This window comes from Lissotriton helveticus, chromosome 12 (genome assembly GCF_964261635.1).
Source record: "Lissotriton helveticus chromosome 12, aLisHel1.1, whole genome shotgun sequence".
Taxonomy (NCBI): domain Eukaryota; kingdom Metazoa; phylum Chordata; class Amphibia; order Caudata; family Salamandridae; genus Lissotriton; species Lissotriton helveticus.
Window position 1 is genome coordinate 78,219,042 of NC_136073.1, and position 21,224 is coordinate 78,240,265.

At 45.0% G+C, this 21,224-nt stretch overlaps 1 protein-coding gene across 2 annotated transcripts in view; it reads right to left on the reverse strand.

Annotated features, from left to right (window-relative positions):
* Positions 1-226: 226 nt before the first annotated feature.
* The window catches only part of LOC144799579 (protein mono-ADP-ribosyltransferase TIPARP-like), a 92,846-nt gene continuing 71,848 nt past the window's right edge, over positions 227-21,224 (reverse strand). For both annotated transcript variants that reach the window (XM_078670952.1, XM_078670953.1), the window contains 5 exons: positions 15,919-16,081; positions 13,816-14,003; positions 10,594-10,857; positions 1,387-3,011; positions 227-1,072 (listed from right to left, as the gene is read on the reverse strand). In XM_078670952.1, the coding sequence (XP_078527078.1) occupies positions 2,561-3,011; positions 10,594-10,857; positions 13,816-14,003; positions 15,919-16,081 (1,066 nt within the window). In that variant the 3' untranslated portion in view covers positions 227-1,072; positions 1,387-2,560. The remainder of the gene's footprint in view (positions 1,073-1,386; positions 3,012-10,593; positions 10,858-13,815; positions 14,004-15,918; positions 16,082-21,224) is intronic.

The window sequence follows — 21,224 nt, forward strand, 5'->3', positions numbered from 1 at the left end:
TGCCGTCCTTGATGCAAATGTTTGTGACATCACTTCCTCTGATTCCATCACATATGGTAATTAATTCGCACTTAGAATTGAAAGTTCTGCATTTATTGAATGGCCTGCTTCAGAAACAAGCTGCACGTTTTCCCAAATGCCCGGAGGACCCAGCCCCCCAAACCTGCGCCCACTGCAAGCAGAACAGAGTGCCTTTTTGTGCAACAAATCATGGTTGGAGACATGGTTATAAAAAGTGTCTTTATTTAGCACACGTTTTCTTGACAGAAATAAGTTGGTAACAAAAACTCGCCACTTTATTGTTCTTCCCTGGAAAACAGAAGAAACAAACTACCAATGAGTTTGGAAAGACAAGAGAGGCAGATAAAAACTGGTCTGATCGAAAACCTCCCAGCTTTTTACTAACCAGGAGACCGTGGGTGAATTGGGGTAAAGGGGTGAATCATTGGTCGGCAGCAGGTCTTTCTCCAGGGTCTGCAGAGTCCACACTCTCAACCAATCGCAGCTGGTGGATTGTAGGCATGCTCTCAATTCAAACATGGGGGTTGCGGTGCACAGGGCAATGCCCTTATCTAATTGACTCTGTGTGAAGGTGGGCAGTAAAGGGAACTGGTCATTTATAGGCTGTGCTAGTGAGGAGAGGAAGGGGGCAGTCAACAGGAACACTGGAGTGTTGGTCAAGTGCTTGCATACAGAGGTGTGAGGAGTACAAACAGTGAAGTCAGAGTGGGAGGTGGTTCACAGAGTTACATTTACGTGAGTAGTGGTTTTCTAAGTGTGAAAAGATCAGAAGTAGTAAAGGTATTTCAGCCTCAAAACATTGGATTCATCAGGTGAAAAAAATACAATTCATTCTTTAATTAAGTAAAGTGAGGATTTCTTTTTTGTCGCAATGGCCCTGTAGATCCTAGGCAGTGGCGCTTCCGGTTGAAAACATTTGCCAATGCTGAAGGAAAGGGCTCAAAAGTCTGCGTTAAGGGTGCAAGAGAGAGATAAAATCTGATGTTAAAAAGTGTTCAGAATGGGAACTTCAGGAAACGCACCCCAGCTGCTTTGCAAACAGGCAGACCAGCTTCATAGCAGCAGGCACGGCCCGTGCAGGGCGTTATACCGGGGGAGGGGTGACGTCAGGCGAGGGAGGGTCAGGGTGGGGGGTTGTAAAATGCGGGATATGGACCATTACAGGTAAGTACCGAAAAAGGTAAATAAAACGAATGTCGTTACCTGCGCTGCATCACATTTGGCGATGCAACAAAATTCGTTTCTCCCCCCCCCCCACCCCGGTACTTACCTGCAATGGTCCATATCCCGCATTTTACAACCCCTACCCTGACCCTCCCCCACCTGACATCACCGCCCTGGTATAACGCCCTGCACGGGCCGTGCCTGCATAGCAGGGAGAGGTCCATCCTGCTGCTTCGTAGCAAGACCACCATATTGCGGATGGTCTGTTGGGTCCGGTAAGGGCTTGTGAGATAGGCTGCATCCACCCTTAGTGGCAGCCCCCCCATGTCTTTCAGCCCATGACTTCTTGTTAGTTCAGCAAGTCTGCCAAAAAAACAGTATGGGCCTGACTGGGAGTTAAGGTGCCATTTATCGCATCCGATAACTATACCACGGGGTATGTTACCGTTACAAATCACACTTATTACAAGTTAGTGGGGAATAACATGCGGATTTTGGTGTTTAATGCACAAAAATCTGCACGACATAGTAAATCCCGTCTGCTTTTTCCTCGTTTAATTTCGGCAGGTTTGACTTGCAGAAATTTAAAGAAGGTTGAGGTATTTAACGCATCCGATAATTATCGAATGCGGTCAATAACTACAGCTCATAATTCCGACCTGTGCATAACACACAGGTCGGAATACACCAACTAACTCGTAATCAGGCCTAAAGAGGCAAGAGAGACAAACGCAGATAACATTTCTCTTGTCCTCAATTTCTGAAGCTGCTTCCTGGCTAAAAAGAGTATAGAGCCTAGACACATGCCTTCATTTATGAACTGTTTTATCCTCAGGACAGTCTCAAGGCTGTTTTTTTCTAGTCTGAGATGCCCTTAGGACTGATGCCAGTGAAAAAGTTTATTAAGTAGGGCAATTAGTATTTTTGGGGGCTGCACTGGAAGACATTATCTAAGCCTCATCAGGTATTCTATTAGAGCAACACCATATCACAGTCAGAGTAGTTGCAACTCTCGTCAAAAACATGTAGTGAACAAGCATCTACTGCTTTGGCAAAAAGCGTGGTTAGAAGTTTTTTGCGTCAACTCGCATACTAATAATACATAAATTAAAACCAGTGGCTAAGGCACTAAACAAAGTGAGTTTTTCCCCTTCTTACATTTCAGCTACAAATCTTTGTTAATTTATTTTACTACAATGTTTTGCAACTTCACAGCACTTGATGGGGCTTGTGGGCGAAGATGTAACATTTCTTTTGAAACACAAACCTAAGGGGAATGGGTGTCAAGGGAGTGGTTTTCTGTTTCCGTTCCTGGTGTCCCATCCCAATTTTAGGCGCGGTAAACCCAGCGCCCAGCAATGGTCCAGGTCCAACCTCAGTCCAAGCGGACGAGGTCTTTAATCTCTTCGTACTTTATGATGAAGTATGGGTAACACTGATCATTGTCAAAAACCACATAGATCTGTGGGTCCCTCAGGCTGTCCACGCACGAGTCATAGAGGTCGCTGGCGGGATCTTCTGGCACAAGGGCAGGGGGCCGCCTGAAAGTGCAGATGCCAGGTGTGGACTTGCCAACCAGCACTTTGGAGAGAAAGACATAGTGATGCCCGCTGGGCGAGCAGGGCGCATAGCGGTGAGAGTACTTCGCTTTCCTGGCAAAGTAGCTGCCCTGTCCATAGATGGTGGCGTGCTTGCCAGAGAGGCGGGGATCAAAGTTGTGTTTGCAGATAGCATCGATTGAAGAGTGTGAGGTACCGTGGAATAGATGCCGCTCGTTGACCAGCCGTTCCTGTTCGGACAACTTTCGAGACATGTGATCTTTTTTCCTATGGAGGAAAAGGAAATTAGATTAGTAGAGTAGTTCCTTTTGGGAGGACGTTGCATTGAACAGAACAATTTACAACAGATGATTTAATAAATGAAATCTGAATTTATGGGCCACCAACTCTGGCGCGGTACCAGTTCACCATCGTGAATATCGACCAAGCCGTCTACCCAAAACTCAAAGGCAGCTAACCTCGAGTCTTCGCTCCATAGCCTCGATCATCAGTGCTTCTTGGTCCACTGAAACATACGGTCTTCTGGCCCTGTTACTTAGGGAACGTATAACCAGGGCTGGCCTTACCATGTGCAAGTAAGGTCCATTTCCACTTAGAAACACACCATTGACTTTCTGTTCTTTTCCACTCACTGCATACTCTGCTCATGGAGGCTGTGACCAGGCTGGATTCCCCTTCTAAGCTTCTTCAGGTCCCCTCTGGCTCTCATCCTGAATTTCTTAAGGTTGGCTAAAATACATACTCAGCTACAGCTCTCTTGGTGTGGAGTCAGCCATTGATGCACCACAAAACAGAAGAGGGCATCTAGGTTTCTATTTTTGAGACTGCTCCTCCAAGACACACATGAGCCAACAACACAGCTTCATCGAGGTGGGCATAAGACAAACAACGATACTAGACTGCAGCGATCCACACTAGAGGTGTGCAAGCTGCAAAGCCTCACAACCTCATCAAGATATTTTTTTCGTATATGTATAACTACGCACACACTATCTGCAAGCATCCTCTCGACTCTCTTAAGCCTGCCTGCCCCAAGATCTGTTTTGGTTGCTCTCTCCCGCGCTTGCCACCACAGATCGCGTGACCTGCAACCTTCTGTCCATTTCCAACTCCTTGATGTCCCATCCAAGAACATACCAAAGCAAGACACTAAAGATGTTTGCCACTCAAGTGAAGTACTGTGAAATGAGCCAAACTTCGGGTAACTGAGCAAGTCCCATTTTCACCAAATAGGCATGCGTAACAAAATCTACACACAGTCCTAACAGACATCACACAACAACTGTCCCCTCAAACCCACTCTTGACTATAACCGCCCCTCATCTCAACATTCTCATTACAACACACTATACCCCACAATGCACTGCAATCAATTAAACACAGGATAATTTGCAGCATTATAATCACACCAGCCCTTCCCAGGAGCCACTCCACTCCACTGTTCCCAACAACCACCCACACGAGAACCTTTGGGTACGTGTCTTTTACTCATGCACCGGGCCAACACCAGAAATGCCCATACATCAATATACAAGACCATCAATCACCTCAACACTGTAAGGTCCTCTCACCACAATCCACATAGGCAGAAAATGCATCTTGCTAACCTACAGATTAAGGCCGACTATATCTCTCCGCACCACACCAGTGAGGCAGCATATCCTCTACACAACACAACACCCCCAGCACTACAGCTCATTCCCAAAATAGGTGTCATCTCCCAGAAACGTACACACCTGATCTCTCGCTCATATACGTACATATAAGCCTAACAGACACACACAACCACCTCACTCTCCCTAAACACTCAGTATCCCAGCCTCAATCCATCGATAAAAATGTCAGTTCCTCTCCTCTGCTCCATCCTAACAAGTAGGTAAATGGCACAATAAGTAAACTCCCCACACCGGTGAAGACAGACAGTGCACACATATAGACTGAAATCTGGGAACCCTCCTCCTCAAAGACTGTGGTCTTGAAATGTGGTCAAACACTAACCCCATTAGCCAACTAGCCTATGAAAAACTCTCAAGGCCCAACTTCTTTCTTCCCCGAACTCCTGAAGCAAGGCCACTTACGAACCCAAAAGAACAAAACATAATATGCAGTTTTCACTGTAAACCCCCCCCCCCCTCTCTTTGCCCGCCCCCAGAAGGACATTCTAGTAAATGAAACCAGGCTGGGGAAACATGCAAACTAGGAACACAAGATAGGATCAGAGCAGTGTACAGAAATACATATAGGATTGTCATGTCCTTTAGGCTAATCCTGTCATGTATGCCCACTTTTTACATACATTGTCCCATCCACACAACAATAACAGATCTGAATAGGTGACCTATTACCTACTAGTTTGCGCCTGTCTCTCTGACACCAGGCTCTTATGTTTATATCATAATCCCTGTACCCGACGTACATAATAAACATGTCCTCAGGCACTGCATATTTATTCCGTATAAGGGTCACAACCCTGTGATTGATTGCATTGTTTAGAAAAACATTCATGATTTCAAATCATTTAGGATTGTTTAAAAAAATATTTGGTTCTAGAAGAAACCCTGGAGTGACCACTCTAGTGTAAAAAATCCTTATTCCACCACCCCCCCCCTCCCGCCCCCCCTCCAAATTAGAGGAGAATTCCTTCTACGCTGACACAGGGTCCTACATGCTGACTCTTTGACACGCAGCGGTCTGACAGCCCTTGCGGGGTGTCATCCTCTGAGCAGAGACGGGGTCCTTCATTCTCTACCATCAGGTGAGGGGGTTGGTTCTTCCCTAGGGATTCTTGGCTATACACACACACACATATATAACTATACACATATACATGCTACACCTACATAGCTAGGCTAGGTACATTTATGCAAATTATGTAGGGCGCGCATTATAGGAGTTTGCAAGTGCTGCTGTCTTATCTGAACTGTACATGTTTATCTTCTTATCACTATGGTAGAAATGTATCTAATGTTTACTATTTTAGTACTTGCGATTTCTTTTGTATGCTTTGGTCTCCTGACTGTTGCAGCAAATATGTTTTACACAAGACTAACGCTGGACTAATAAATACTTATTGAAGCGTCCTAACCACCATCCATTTTCTGAGAATAAGTAAGCATGAGTGACTGAGCAAAAAGTACTGTACTGTTTTTCACGATCCCGGAGGAATCAGTGTTGTCATGTCCAGTGGTTGCCAGAAGCTACCAACACCACTGTAAGATACAGGGAAGGGCGCGGGGGCAGCGTGGAAGTGCCACTGTAGAGCTAGCTGGTCTAATGGCCGATCTCCTAGAACAGCCTCGAAATACCTAGTGCTCAAACATGACTTCAGGACTCCAGCCAATATCACTAGATATCCGAATTTCTTCCAACTATATGGAACTGGCAGAACACTGCAGTGCAGTCATTTGCTTTGGCCACACTGTCACTAAAAGAGTACAACACAAACTACCCGCAGGAGGGTATGGAACTGAATTAGCATCAGGTGAATGGCAGCTGACACAGATTAGGCGGAGAGTCGCAAGGCTGTAATTTCCACTGTAAACCGCGAAGTGTAGACAACCTCACTACTCACTCCACAGTCACCCGGATTAGATTTGAAGGTTGCAAGACTCATCTCTCCTCATGGAACCTTGCCGTGCAGACAAACCACACCCTTTGAGCACCCACATCAAAAGTGTTTCAGGAGGAGACTTCCACATTGGAGATCCTCTGTTGCATGAATCACAAGCAGAGATCAGAGTCTGTAGAAAATGCCACAAAGCTACACAACTGGTAGATGCTATTGTACACAAACACCCACTAAAAGAACACAGCATCAAATAACCTCTGCTGATCTCATCTCGTTAGACTGTTCTGGTACTCGCAATTTTGACTTCATGATTCAAAATAGCAATCCAATATAAGGTGGCCTCTTGACTGAAACCATACAAGGAATACAAAAGGCCCAGAATTGTGTAGAAATCATGTGCTCTCTCTCTCTTTTTCCAACCACACTACCTCAGACGTGAAGGCTTTGTAGTGTCTCCAGAAACTGGAAGCTTCAATGTGCCCCAGGCTTTTCATGCACTCATTTCTGCTGAACAAGGTAACCTTTTCCACAATTATCAGCCAACCAGATGCCTTCCTTCAGCTTCCGAGGCCACTGCCAATCCAGCCAGGTTAAAATAATTCTAGAGAAGCCTCTAAACTCTACCCTTTGGAATTCTACTCCCAAAGTTTGGGATGTGTTGGACCTGGCAGACTCTGCAGGGTCACCCTCAAACGTTTTGCCTCCTTCCTCCTATTTTTTCTGAATTCATTTTTGCTGGCACCAGTGCTAAAGTGCTTGTGGTCTCTTCTTAAAACATGGCAGAACTGGCTTCTACCCAATTGGCATAGTTAATTTACTTGTAAGTCCATAATAAAGTGGCACTACATGTGCCATGGGCCTGTAAATTAAAGGCCTGCAGCACCGATTGGGCCACCCAAAGTAGCCCTTTATACACTCCAGGATAGATGTGGAGCCGCCAGGACGGGAGCACCGTGTACCACTGAAGTAGGCAGACACAACACTTGTGTCTTTCCTCAACTAGCGCAGTGCATTCCACGAAATTTTTCTTATTAGGACCTATATAACATGGGAAGATTGTTTCCCATATGGTGATTGTACTGCCGTGATCATTTTTTAGCTAAATTGCTTGAGAAGACCTCCGTGGTTTTCCAAATACTTGAGTCATTTGAGCAATGTGGTGGTCGGTTTGGAACTATCACCGATTTCACTTTCCAGCCATCTGTAGTCTTACTTGACAGCTACCTTCATTCTAGTGCTTATTTACTTTCCGTTTTGATGGACTTGTACCCCACCGGGTTGGAACTATCACCGGCTGAGGGACTACACCGAGTTTGGAACTCTCCACACAGCCCTGAAGAATCAGAGACCACTGTTTCTCTGATGAAACACGTGTCGGCTGGCTTCTTTGTGTAACTACCGATTAAAAGAAAAACAAGATATCTACGTTGGATTTTGCAGTAATTTTGCTTCCCATCTACATTTGGATTGTCTGTTTTAATAACTGTGTGTGTGCACAGGATTTTCATTGTATGCCCTTTATACACGTCTCAGGCCTGCCACTGCATCCTGTAGGTGCAGCTGTAAACTCCAACTTTGGCCTGGCAAAAAAAAAACTTTTGCCAGGCCTAAACCTTACTTTTTACTACACGCATGTTACCCCTAGGCGAGGCCCTGGACAGCCCAGAGAGTGCAGTGCATTCAAAAAGCTGGACATGTCCTTTCAAGTTTGACATATCCTGGTAGTGAAAAACTCTTCAAATAGTTTCTCACTACTCCAAGGCCTACTTCTCCCATTGGATAACATTAAAGTTACCTTATTACATTTAATAAGCTGTAATTTCCAAATGGGAGCAGCTTTCAGATCATGTTTAGTGTCTTTGGAATTGTAATGACAAACCCTAACTTATGGTTAAGTTAGATTTTAAATCACAATTTAAAAAATGCCAATTTTAGAAAGTTGGCATTTTCCGTTCTTAGTCTTTTAGTGTGTGAAGCTTGTCTCTGGGTCACATGACTGGGTGTAGTTGACATCTGGGCTTCGTGTATTACTCCTAGACAGCCACACACAACAAAGAGCTTAGGTGTGGCTGAATGGGCCATCAGTGGCAGGATAGGAAGGAGGAGCTGGGCCCAGCTCGTATTACACATGAACAGGCTGTGTCCTTCCTCCACAAAAAGGGCTGCATACCCTGTGTAGTTAGTCTGGAACCCGTGCCACGAAGGCAGGGCACCAGTGCACTTCAAAGGCATGCCTCTAGAACCTTCTCTCAAAGGCACAACTGTGTATAAAAGAAGGCCGTCCGACACCATCTCTTCAGTACACTAATGGACTTGTGGATACTCTGCCACGAAAAAGGACTGCTGTGCTGCTACAAGGACTGCCACACTCCTGGACTCCTACACCGAAAGAACTGCTGTCTTGCTGTGCTGACCTGCTGCCTGGGAGGAAGAAGTGGACCTGCAACCTCATCTTGAACCCAGGACCCCAGAGTGACTCCAAGGGCTAGTCCGCTGGCCTCCTGAACTGAGCCTTGTGGACATGAAAGGCTCCCAAACATCCTGCACCAGCCCCTGGACACAGCTGTAGTGAGTTCCTGACCCCCAAGTGGTGCCCCTCAGATTCTGGATGCTTGGCGTTTTTCATGTTTTTCAGCTCTTAGTGACCGGGCCAGTTTGCATCGAGACCTCGCAGTTCACGCCACAATTCAATGCGGAGCTCAGTCAGCCTGACTCTTCACGCTCCAGCATTGACCACTGCAGGGGCCGACAACGCAAAGCTTCAGCAAAGCCCGCCTGCGAGGCCTGGCCTTGGTGGTACGTAGACAGCCTTCCACGACGCTCTCTCCCTTCTCCTCGAGGCTCCCTCCAATGCAAATGGGAGTCTTGGCACGGACTTTGAGATGGTAAACGTCAGAGAGCCTAACCTAGTGACTTTTGCCGACCTGCACTCCATTGTGGTTGATGTGAAAGTGTGACTTTGACCCAGTCCAGCAGGACCCGATAGCCCTGGTTGGCGCTGTTTGGCACTATTTTAACCTAAAAAAATTTAATTTCATAACTCCGGTTTGGATTTGATTTTTGTCATTTTGGTCTTGTTTTATTTATTAGATTTTGCTCTAATCTAATGACTTGGTGTGGGATTCTTTTTGTGTGGTGTTTTTCACTTTACTACTGTTGGAGGTAATGTGTAAAGTATTTTTGCAACCTTTCCAAGTTAAGACTGACTGCTCAGTGCCAAGCTACCTAAGGGTCGAGCACAGGCTTATCTGGGGTTTTCTTGTTTCTTACCCTGACAAGGACTGAGGTTGCTGCTTGACCAGGGGTCACACTCCAGTCAACCAACAACCCTATTTCGTACAGGACGTAAGCAGCAAGAGGCGACTTTTCATCTTTAGAAAGATATCAGAAAGTCCTCTGCGTACATGCGGTGCAGGTGAATAATTTTAGATTACAGCCTAGAGGCATCTCCATCTTGTCCCTTGACAAAACACTTCTGATATTCTACAGATTTATGAAAATCGTCCTTTTCATGGCAACTTATGATAAGTGAATCCTGAAGTCGCCTGTCCGCACCTTGCTTGATCTCGTGTTCCACACTAAAAGGTATCTGGATGCCATTAACTGCTCATCCTGTGTCTGTCCTTTTTTACTGCACTCACACACACTGTCTACAGCCTTCTCTTTCCATCTCCCTCCCATGGTATGCACTCTAAAGGCACACACATTAAAACGCAGCCAATAAGCTTCTCCTTTTCGACCTTAAAACAGTGCACTGCATAATGCGCTGCATTATTTTATACTCCAAATCTCCCTATGGAGGGGCACCACATTCCCAGCTGAAAAGAGCACCATGCATGCCAATTCCACTTCTGTCCTCCAGCTAAGAGACCCCATAATACCAGAAATGCTGCATCGTTTCTTTTCCCAGCGGTACCCAATATCAGAGGGAATGCATCATGTCTGCTTCCTGCAGTAACCAATACCAGAAACGCTGCATCACTTCCCCACTAGTGGTATCTAATATAATTTCACCTCCCACTGGTACTTAACACAACACCCCACCCCCCTTCCCACAGGGGCTTATTTCCCAGTCTTAAGGTGCCTCCTTTCCAATAGGAAAGCTGTTAATCAACTACCAGCTTCCATTCACCTCCAAGCTGACAGGCACATCTTAATTTCCAAGAGTGGGTCTACCTCCAAGAAATAAGGCAAATGCAATAAGGACAGAAGCTATTACAACTGGGTCAAGGAGCATGAATCCTATGCGAGTGTGCCCAGCGTGCTGACCCTTTCACTCACCGTTTGTACTTGTCCCACAGGAAGCAGTTCTGTACTCGTTGAATGCTGACAATCATGTACTTAGACTCTGGCATGGTCTTGTGGAAGAAGCTGTAGATGAGCCGGTACCCTCGGTCTTCAAAGGACATAGGAACCTGGGTGAAATCCTTCATGAGGTCAACCTCAAGCCATGTCTCGGGGTAAGGCTGGTACACACAGGAGGTACTCGAGGCCTGCGGCGAAAGTAACGCAGAGTTCTCCAGGTAGTCTGTTCCAGACAAGGTGCTAAAGGAGGGAGTGAGAGTGGAAGAGTAAAATATGAAACCGAGATACCAATGTGCCACCAAAATCTGATGACAGGCATTTCTGCAGTAAAAATGTATACAAAAGGGAAGCCAAATTGGAGATAGTCACATAGACAGACAAAGGGGTTTATTTCAGTCACTGAGTTTAAATAAAGAAGCCAGAGATGCAAACACCTAAATGACACATGGAAAGTTCCATCCTAGGCATGACATGCAAGAAAGAAACCCAACTGGAAGACATTTATCCCTCAGAAGATGTTAACCGGAGAGTCACCTAAGGAGAAGATATAGCAAAAATAAATATAGCCACACTGGCAAACCAATAGAGATTTAGATTAATGGGCTTGTCAATGGTTGTTTACATTGGCACTTCCATGCACTTTATTTCTTATATTTACCTTAGTGTAAGAAATGGCCGTTGGCAATGATGGAATGGTGAAGTTAAAAAAAGAAATGGTGAAGTAAAAAAAAAAAAAAAAGAAAAACCCCAACCAATGCCTGCAGGTGCATCATGACCCCAGCGTTTATGTGTCGTTGGACACAGACATGCATGTATTGTTTTGTATTGTAATTGCATTTATATAGCGCTTACTACCCCTGACGAGGCGTCGTAGTGCTTTTTCGGCGAGTAGCACGCTACTACGTTACTGATAGAGGATTAGTGTTGAATTAGTATAGTGAAACATGCAAGTACATTTTAAGTGGTGGATAGGTTAGTCAGTTATTTGGAATGATAGCAGAAGGATAGAGGAGGAGAAAAGGTTTGTATTTATATAGCGCATGTTACCCCTGATGGGGTGTTGAAGCATGCTACTCCGGAAGCCCATAAAGGATTAGTGGTGAATTAATATGGTGAAATATGAAGTAATTTCAGTGGTGGATATTAGTCAGTTATTTTGAGTGAGAAGGATAGCGGAGGGATAAAAGGGGATGAAAGGTTTGCATTCATATAGCACTTGTTACCCCTGAAGTGTGTTGAAGCGCTTTTTGGGCGAACAGCATGCTACTCCGGAACCCATAAAGGATTAGTGTTGAAAATTAATATAGTGAAATATGAAGTCATTTGAGAGGTGGATATGTTATTCAGTTATTTGGGTAGAGAAGGGTAGATGGCGGGATAGAAGAGGGAAAGAGGTTTGTATTTATATAGCACTTGCTACCCCTGATGGGGTTTTGAAGCGCAAGTAGCACGCTACTCTGGAACCCATAAGTATTAGTGAGCATATGGTGGAGATACTGGAATGGCACTTTTTTAGAAAAGAATTCTACGCTGGCTTATCTGCGCTAGCATTCCTGCACATGCACCGCGACACACTAGCAGTCATTAAAATTTTCTTTTTTAAATGTTAACACTCCATTGTTCCTACATGGCCATTAACAAATGGTGAGGTAAACACATTTGTTCAGGAGTGCAAAAAGGAACTAAACGTCCTGGTAGCACCTTGCAGGTGGCTGAGCCAGCAACAAAGTAAATAAAGTTTTAATAAAAACCAGGGAATTGGGAAAGGAGAAGACTGGAGAGCAACAGACAAGAGGGAGAACAGACAAGAGGGAGGAGGGATGGATGCGAGAAGATGGGGTGCAGGGATCCTCGCGGGAAAATAAAGCAATCGAAGCCACTGTGAATGTGTGTGTGCAAGAATGAGGGGAGACCAGTGCTTTAAATGGGCCAGTACTCACAGGTACTGAGTACCGGCACTTCTTAGTTTTATCACTCGGAGTGCCGGCACTTCACTACTGCCAAGGAGAGTACCGGTACTCATGAGGCACTGGTGCGGCGGCCTGTCTCTGACAGCCAAGGCACGTTTGTAGGCCTGAGCCGAGCCCCCGCTGAACTATTCAGTTTGGGCTCATTTGCACACCGTTGGAGTGTTCACCATCATGCTGCGTTGTAAACACAGAAATCGAGGCAGCCGGTGACAACGCTATTCAGAAAGACGTGGGAGGCAGGCGCGCAACAACCATTGGGCCCATGGGGCTTCAGCCCCCCCCCTCCCCCGTCGTGTGTGTCAGCCGTGCGGAGACAGCTTCACGGGCTGGCGACTGTTTAATTGCAGCCACACCGGAGTACTTAACAGGTCTTTAAAAGACCGTTTACTTGTAAATTAGGGTTTTGTTGTGTGTTCACCCCTTCTTACAGCCACTCTGTCCGTGGTTAGAAGAATTAGCCCCCCCCCCGAAATATTCTCCAGGCCCCCCCCCCTAGTTGCCTGCCTGGTGGGAGGTAACCAGGTTTAAATGGCTTTAAGCCCACCTGATTCTTTTGTGTGTCTGCTATGGTTTGTCTGCTTGCCCGATTGTTTTTGTGTGAGTGAAATAGGAGAGAAAGGGGGGGGGAGATTAGACACACTCTTAGAAGATATATTAAAGGAAATGTGAGGAATGCTTGTGTATGCACGTCTGCTGGTTTCTTTCTGTGTCACTCGAGAATATATGGTATGGTGCAAAGCAACCGCAATTAACAGGATTGATGTTGCAAATATTACAAAACAAGGAAATGTTAAAATATCACCACGGTTGGCTTTCGTTGTGTAATGAGCAATGAGTAAACAAACCTTCTTCTCATGTGTTTTGGTATGTGCTGCAAGTAGTATATAAGTCAAGAAGCATGTCTTCCCCTAAGCCCCGCCCACTCGCCACATTTAAATGAGTACCTGCACTTTTCCTCCCCCATTTAAAGCACCGGGGGAGACGCTACTCTTTTACGCTACTCACATGCGGGAAATGTCGTGGGCTGATACCAACGCTGATTGACAGTCCTGCCAGCCACCCACAGCAGCCAATGTCTGAATGGGGCTCTCGGAAAACCCCATTCAGGTTATGCATGTGTGCGTTTGTGTATGTTAGCTCTTGACAGACAAACCAAGCACCCTGTAGGCCAGGTGCAAAAAGAGGGCGGCGTGCACAATAAGGGAAAGCAAAGAGATCCTGAATTTACCGAAGCTGTGGGAGCAGCATGACGGGCGAGCAGAAGACGGGGCGGGCGGAGATCTGCCTCTTGGTGCCCGTCACCAGGTTCTGCTGGTAGCCGGCCAGCAGGTCCAGGATGTACTGGTACTGGAGCGTCCGGCAGTGGGCCTCCCGCACGCCGTTCCGCAGCGCCTCCTCGATGTTCTGCACAAAAACCTGAGGGAAGAACAGACAAGGAAATGACTTCTCTGCTGGATATTATAGAGATATACATCTGTAGCCCAGCCCTGCAGCTCCTTTCACTCTGGGCCTCGTGCGGTTCTGATCTCTGCGGTGGCTGAAGTGCTGCTAAGTGGGGTTCTGTCACAAGTGCTCTGCTAAACTTGGAAAACATTTTTACTGTGATCTGCTATGACTTAAGTCTGCTAAAAATGTGCCCAGATGTCCTGCTGCAGCTGTACAGAGAGCAGGTCGGGCGTGCAGAAGGGAGGGAAATACTCATCACCGCTGTCCCTTAAAATGGATAACGTGCTTTTAAAAGTGCTAGTGGAGAAGTGCAGCCAGAGCATGATGCCTAGGTGTAACAGGGATTAAAAAACATGAATTCTGGTAGCACAGAAAAGCGTCATTAAAACAAAGTCAACAGTGTACCCCCTATCTGATCACAAAACAACAACAGTAAAGTTACATTTCGATTACCTATAACCCTTTTACTGGTTTGGAAATATGAAGATCTGAAGATGCTTTTACCTAGGTACTTCAGTAAAAAGAAACGTTTCTGGGAAGACAGAATTGTAAGGCAGCAAAAGCACTGAACTTAGGGGATTTTTTGTCTTTCGTGCACTTTCACCCGAAGACACTTTCACTTGAAGAAACTGCCGGGGTTGTACACGTGCAGAAGGGGCATACCCTGCTGCCCAAAGTAACCTCCACCTGGCGGCCGTGTTGATGAAGAAACTATTTGATTTTGCTGCATAAAGTAAACTTCCTCATAGAAAACCAATGAATCCTGCAGGGGTCAAATGTTTTAGGGCCTGTGGGAGCTCAGCAACCACTCGCACCCCTTCCATAGGTTAGCAGCTCTATATTCCACATATGTAAGGAGTTGAAGGTCCATGTGCTGCAGAGGAGCCCCCTGATCACGGAACCCACAAACCTACGCCTTCCGGGCGCTGCTGCTAGAGCTGGACTCTAAATGAATCGCTACTTGGTGTGATGGCGGCTGGAGGATTGTTGGTTGCATCCAACATTGCTTGTCCTAGTGGTGCACAATTGGTATAGGAGAGAGACTTTGAGAGGCTGTCTCCCAGGGATTAGATGTGTGCTGCCTTCTTGGGGAAGCATTTCTAGTTCTCCTGCTGCCAAATATTTGTCTGTGGCAAAGAAGGATTTTCCAGCTATGAGCTGATCCACCGGCAGTACCCTACTCTTGCTTGCAATGGCCGCCTGGATCCAGTCTATTTGAACATTAAAAGGAGACCGGTACAGGAAGTGGCATAGTCAACACCTGGGAAGAGATGTGAAGGGTGTTGAGAGGCTCTGCCTTGGATCACCTGGCACCCCCAAAAGTAAAATAGAGCTTCTCATTGAATACAAAAATATATTTATTTTCTGCCAATGCAATACACTCAATTTCCATTATTCCCTCTTTCTTATAGAATCGCCTTCGCTACTCTGTGGATCTTCGTTTCTTTTGTTTCCCTTTGGTATTCGTAAAATAATCTCTAGGATGAACTGTTCCTTAGGCCTATTCTCCACATTGCGGGCTGTGCAGAGGGCGCAGGGCACCGGCTCTTCTGGCAGAACTGCCTACTCGCTTCCCCATTATTGCAAGACCGCCATTATTAGAGAAAGACATTTTGCATCAATATTTTGTTTGCACAAGGTATTTCTTATGCAAAATATCACATATCACCCTCAGGTCCTGGCCGCTCTCCGATGGGGGTGCCTAGTGTTAGCCCAACATGGCCTAGCAGAGCTTGGACACAAACGCTGTGTTGTGCAACTAACTGGCGATGAAACGCAACATAAGTGGCACCACTTGAATAATAACTGCTAGGTTTCACTGCGTTCAAGGATTTCTTCACAGAAAATAATGTGGTAAAGAATACGGTATTACAGCATCACTCACCGGGGAGCATTCGAGCCACTCCAAGGCTTCCTTGTAGTAGTACTTGTAGACCGTGTGGAAGGGGACGCTGGGATCAGCAGAGGTGCTCAGGCGCCGCACTCGGTTGAAGTCACTGCTGTACCAGACCAGCATGGAGTGCAGGTCAATGACGAATCTCAGGCCCCTGTGGAAAAAGCACATGTCATCAGAGACCACCAGGAGTATGGGGACCAGCCAGAGAAATAGAACAGCCTTTCTAAATGCAAGAGGTAGGGGAAACCATCCCAATCTGAGCACATGGATTCCTACACTTTTAACCCCTCCCATGCCTATGACAAGCTCAGCTCATCATGAGCCACGGTTGCGCTGTGCTCATGACGAGCTGAGCTCGTCATAACCCGCCCGGCGTTCCCACGCGGGGATAATTCCCCTGCTGTGCTGAGCGTTCTAAAGAAACGGGCGTGGTCATGACGAGCTCAGCCCGTCATGAGCACAGCGCCACCGTGCTGCATGGCCAGCCGAGCTCGTCATGAGCACCGGGGCGCTGTGCACGCCCCCCAGCACAGCGGGGGAATTACCCCCGCGGCCAAGGGTTTAATGCAACTACAGAGCATTGTAGAATGCAACGTTGGTAGATGGAGTAGGAAAGTTGACTTCTTGCAAGACATTGATACTGGGACCACTGTTGGGCCTAATTTTAGACAAAGCTTTTCGGTTATCTGTTGGAGGAATCTCTCTTCAGCTGAGAAATGGTCGAAGCTTGTGAATCGGAGGACACCACTGCTACAGATATGGAACGTTTCCTTCTCTAACATGGACGGTGTGGTGTCTCGGAGTCACACGTTTAAAATATGCATTCCTCGCCCATGGAGAATAACCTCAACCTATCAATATGTATTTATGTTTTGGAACTCAACTAAGGTCCACATTAGAAATAAAAAAAATACGTCCCTTATACATATTTACACAGTCACTGTTGCGACAATAAAACAATCTAAAAAACAACCACATAAGAAATTAAAATGGGACATATAACTGCATAATTAGAATTTACAATTCATTGCAACTCAATAATAAAGTTGAACTGTGCCAATCTACTCGACTGAGGACCACATAAGAAATATAAAAGTACATCCTTTAAAGCATTTACGCATTCATTATTAAAACACTACATAAATCTAAAAATACACAACATGTTAAGTCCAAATGGGACGTTTAAATGCATGATTCAAATTTACAATTCACTGCAACTCAATATTAAAGTGCTAATTGCACACAAAAGAGAATCAAATACAATCACAAGTAAAGTGCAAATGAAATGTATAACTGCCTGATTAGAATTACAAAGCAATCGTACTCAGTAACAAAGAAATGAAGTGCAAAAATGCACATACATGCAAAAATTAAAACACAGTTACAAAAATATTTTTGAAAGTAAAAGCAATTTGCACAAACCATTTCAGTTGGGGGCGAATAGACATTGACGAGCCTCAACTGCCGAATATATTTTATACTGAAAGAAAATCGGTCTCAAAAAGCGACGACGTGAAAATTTCAAATTTGGGCACATGAAAACCACCCGATTAAATCTTGAATATGTTTAAAAGAAAATTCACAAAGGTTCGCTTCCTTCGATATCCCCTACCATATTCCTGTGATCACAGGCAGAGGAAGCAGGTTTAGACTCAAATGCAAAATATATCCATGTACACCATGGGGATGGTTTCGAGTAAGGGAGGGTCGAGGATTTTTACTTTCCTTTTTTTTTCTAAAACAACCATATTCCCCCCATGCCATGCGCAAAGCAAAATGTCCCTTTTCATGCTTCCTCCATGCAAAGATTTTTTAGTAAGCTTTTTAAAACAAACATTGGAAGAGGGGAATCCTTATTTAAAAAACTCAAACATCTACATTGCTTTTACAAAAGAGGCATAAAAACACTTTTCTCTCTCATAATATCGAAAAAGTAATGCTTTCCTCAGAACTGCTGCCATAACAAGCACCAACAGTAGAGATAACCCAAATTTGAGCCGAAGAGCAAATGGGGAAACAAGAAAATAAAGATTTGACCCAAACCCGCCCCTCCACTATGTCAAAAACGGTCCAGTGTCGCATGTCCATCACTTCACAGGCCTAGCTCAATGTAGACAGGATTTTTGCCAAATAAACCGACCGGACATGTGCAAAGTGCCTTTTCCCACGCCTCGTATACAATCTATTGATGGTAGCAGCTTTGGAGAGTGCCTTACTTTAACAATGGTTTATATGGTCATTATTGCTACAATTACTGGGAAAAATCCTACCTAAGTAAGAGTAAAATTGAACTTTTTCCATCTGGACATCCCCCAAAACCCAATAAACATTTTGCCTGATTCTGGCACCCTTCTTTCTGAAAGGCAAAACTTTGCTCTTATGAGAGGTTTATTCTTAGGAAATGCTCTACTGCATAACCTTCCAAGATGCTGAAGTGCCTTTGGAGTCCTATCTGTGTTATATCCAACAAGACTACATCATCTGCATTTAAAAGACAGCATACATCCATGGAAAAGATTGGGGGGGGGGGGGGGGGGGCACTCTTTGCTTTTCCTACTCTGGTGGGCAGATCGTAACAATAGAGCAAAAAGAGCAGCTGCGACAACAGGCACCCTTCTTCAGACCGTTCTGCGTCACCACTCTCTTCGATAAGCCTAGATTCCCACCCATCAACATCGGAGTCCTCGTGGAGGAGTGAAGAGCTATAATGAGCCTCAAAAGATGATCGGGAGTTCCAAGCAGAAGCAATTTTCTCCACAGCGACCCTCGGACTACCCGATCGAACGCTGTGGAGAAATCAATGAATGCAGAGTACACCGGCATGCCCCTCAGCTGAGGGTACTTTTCTATGACTGTTTGTAAAGCTGCAATGTTAATCAGGGATACCATAGTTCTTTCGCAAGCCAGAGATGGAGTAGAATGCTTTCGCATCCATAAAGGCAATTTGCCTATATCTGCCAGGGGAAGATTGCAAGCCATTTTTTTTTTAATACAGGGTGACGACAATGCTTCCCTTCTAGGAAGGCGGGATATTGAACAAAAAGTAGCAATGATAAAATAGCAAACATAGAAATGTAGCCCATGGGAAAACCTCTGGCTTGATGATTGCTATATCATCAGGTCCCATGGCACCAGATGTTCTTGCACCTTTAATGAATCCCACGACCTCCTTACCAGAAGGTGGACCATAAAAAGCAAAGTAATTTGCATCAACTCTTACGACAGGCGAGTCACGGCTGCATGAGTTATATCCGTATAACTCAGAAAAATATTGGGTCCAATCGTCATCCAATATCAGAATAACTTAAGCTGTAACCATTGAGTCAAAATATTGAGCGATTAGAGTCCAGTACTTCGAGTTATTTAAAATAGCGACCTCCCACAGATTTATCCACTTTCGGTCCTCTTCCTTTCTTGGTTAAGTCACTTTTAATCTAGCTCTCTTATGCTCGAGGCGATAAATGTTCCCCTATCTTGGAATTGAAAAGGAAATAACTTGCTTCCGGTTTATTTCCTGATTGTTCCTGTTAGGTGGTATAGGTCCTTTGTTTTACTTCAACAGGAGAGAAGGGAAATCAACTGCATTGCAAACAGAAACTAAACATTGATGTGACACCACCATATAATCAATTAAAGATTTACCACGGGGAGAATGAAAAGTATAAGAAGCAGATGAATCTTGGGGAAACCTCCCATTCAGGAAAATGAAATCATGCAATCTCAAGTTATCTAGGAATAATAGACCCCGCCTGTCTGTTCTGATCCTTTCCCGGAGCACTGCTTCAGGAACAGACCAAGCTTCATCCATTTTTGTATTACTAATGATCATACATGCTGCATTAGATACCTTGACATTGAAGTCTTCTACAATAAATACCAGAGGACAGTCCTCTGACTGATGTTACTTACAAATGCAAACATGAAACGGACTAGATATTCCTGCGACTTGCCCCGGGGGAATACACAAATGAATTAACAAAAAAGATACAGCCCTCCTTTCTCTTTGAACATAGCCAACTTTAAACAAAGACATAGGTATGATCAAATATTTTTTGCCTCCAAGTGATATTGCTTTTCAGCAAGACGCTTTGGCAGACGGTTTCGCTCTACAGGAAAAAACAAAATAATTCTCATCCGCAACATCGGAGCAGGCCCGTGTTTCCAGCAAACATAAGATCAAGGGATTAATGCATTGCAGAGCTCTCTGCGTTTGTCTCCTTCACAACAAGAAGTTGCTAAACCCCCATGACATTTGTTCTGAGTTATTCATGTATGCTCTATTTTATCTTGTATTATATTCTTTCTATTGTACTTGTATATTTCTCACATGAGGCAATTGTGTTTGTATGTTGATATTTCTCTATTCTTGTATGATACCTTATAATGTTACTTACTTTGAACCATACTCGTTTCATTAGTTACATAATTGATACATTATGTGTCATTTATTTATTATATGTTGTTTTCATTTTATCTGTATTATTGACATGATATTTCCAATAAAATCTCTTTTTGAACTTAAAAAATAGATGCATTGCAGAGCTCAACTTCGAATCAGCTTGTCCTACCTTACTCAGGGGGTTACCTCTGCAACACTGTATACTTGGTAATGTTACTTGCACCATTCAATGTAACTGCTTGTTACCAGTCTTAAGAACTCATTTTACCAGTTTTCATATACCTACTAGAAGACCTTCTCAGCAACAAATATGTTGAGACATTTTGGAGTAGCATGGCATAGTTTTCTGCTGAGAAGAAGTCTGGCAGAAAGCATGAGGGGAAGGTTTGTCCAACTCGGGGAGAGTTAGAGGCCTATTATGACGTCGATCGTAAGGCCTCTGACCTCAGGTCGGAAAGCGTGCATGGGGGCCACTAGCAGGGCCCCCTTTCCTGTGCAGCCTCCGGTTGGTGGCCAAGGTGGCACCTATGGTGCCCCTCTGTTAATTCCTGCACCCCGTGGCAGGTTCCTTGATGTGCCTGCCACAAGATGCAGGAATTAACACTACCTCACATTTCCCCATAGGAGCATGTACTATGGCCAGTTTATGGCTGTAACACATGCTCCCATAGGGAAATGTCGGGGTGCGGTCACATCATAATGAGGTGGTCAGGACCGCCGATCGGAGGAGGTACTGTTTACGAGGCGGTGTCGCCCGCCCGGCATCCTAATAGGCCCCTTAATGTTTAATTGAGTAGTGTTTGAGGGCAAGGTGAACGGGATTCAGTTTGCACTCATTCACACCTTTTAAACTTGTGCTGGACAGGTGACCTTGCAAAACTCATTTGGGTGATGT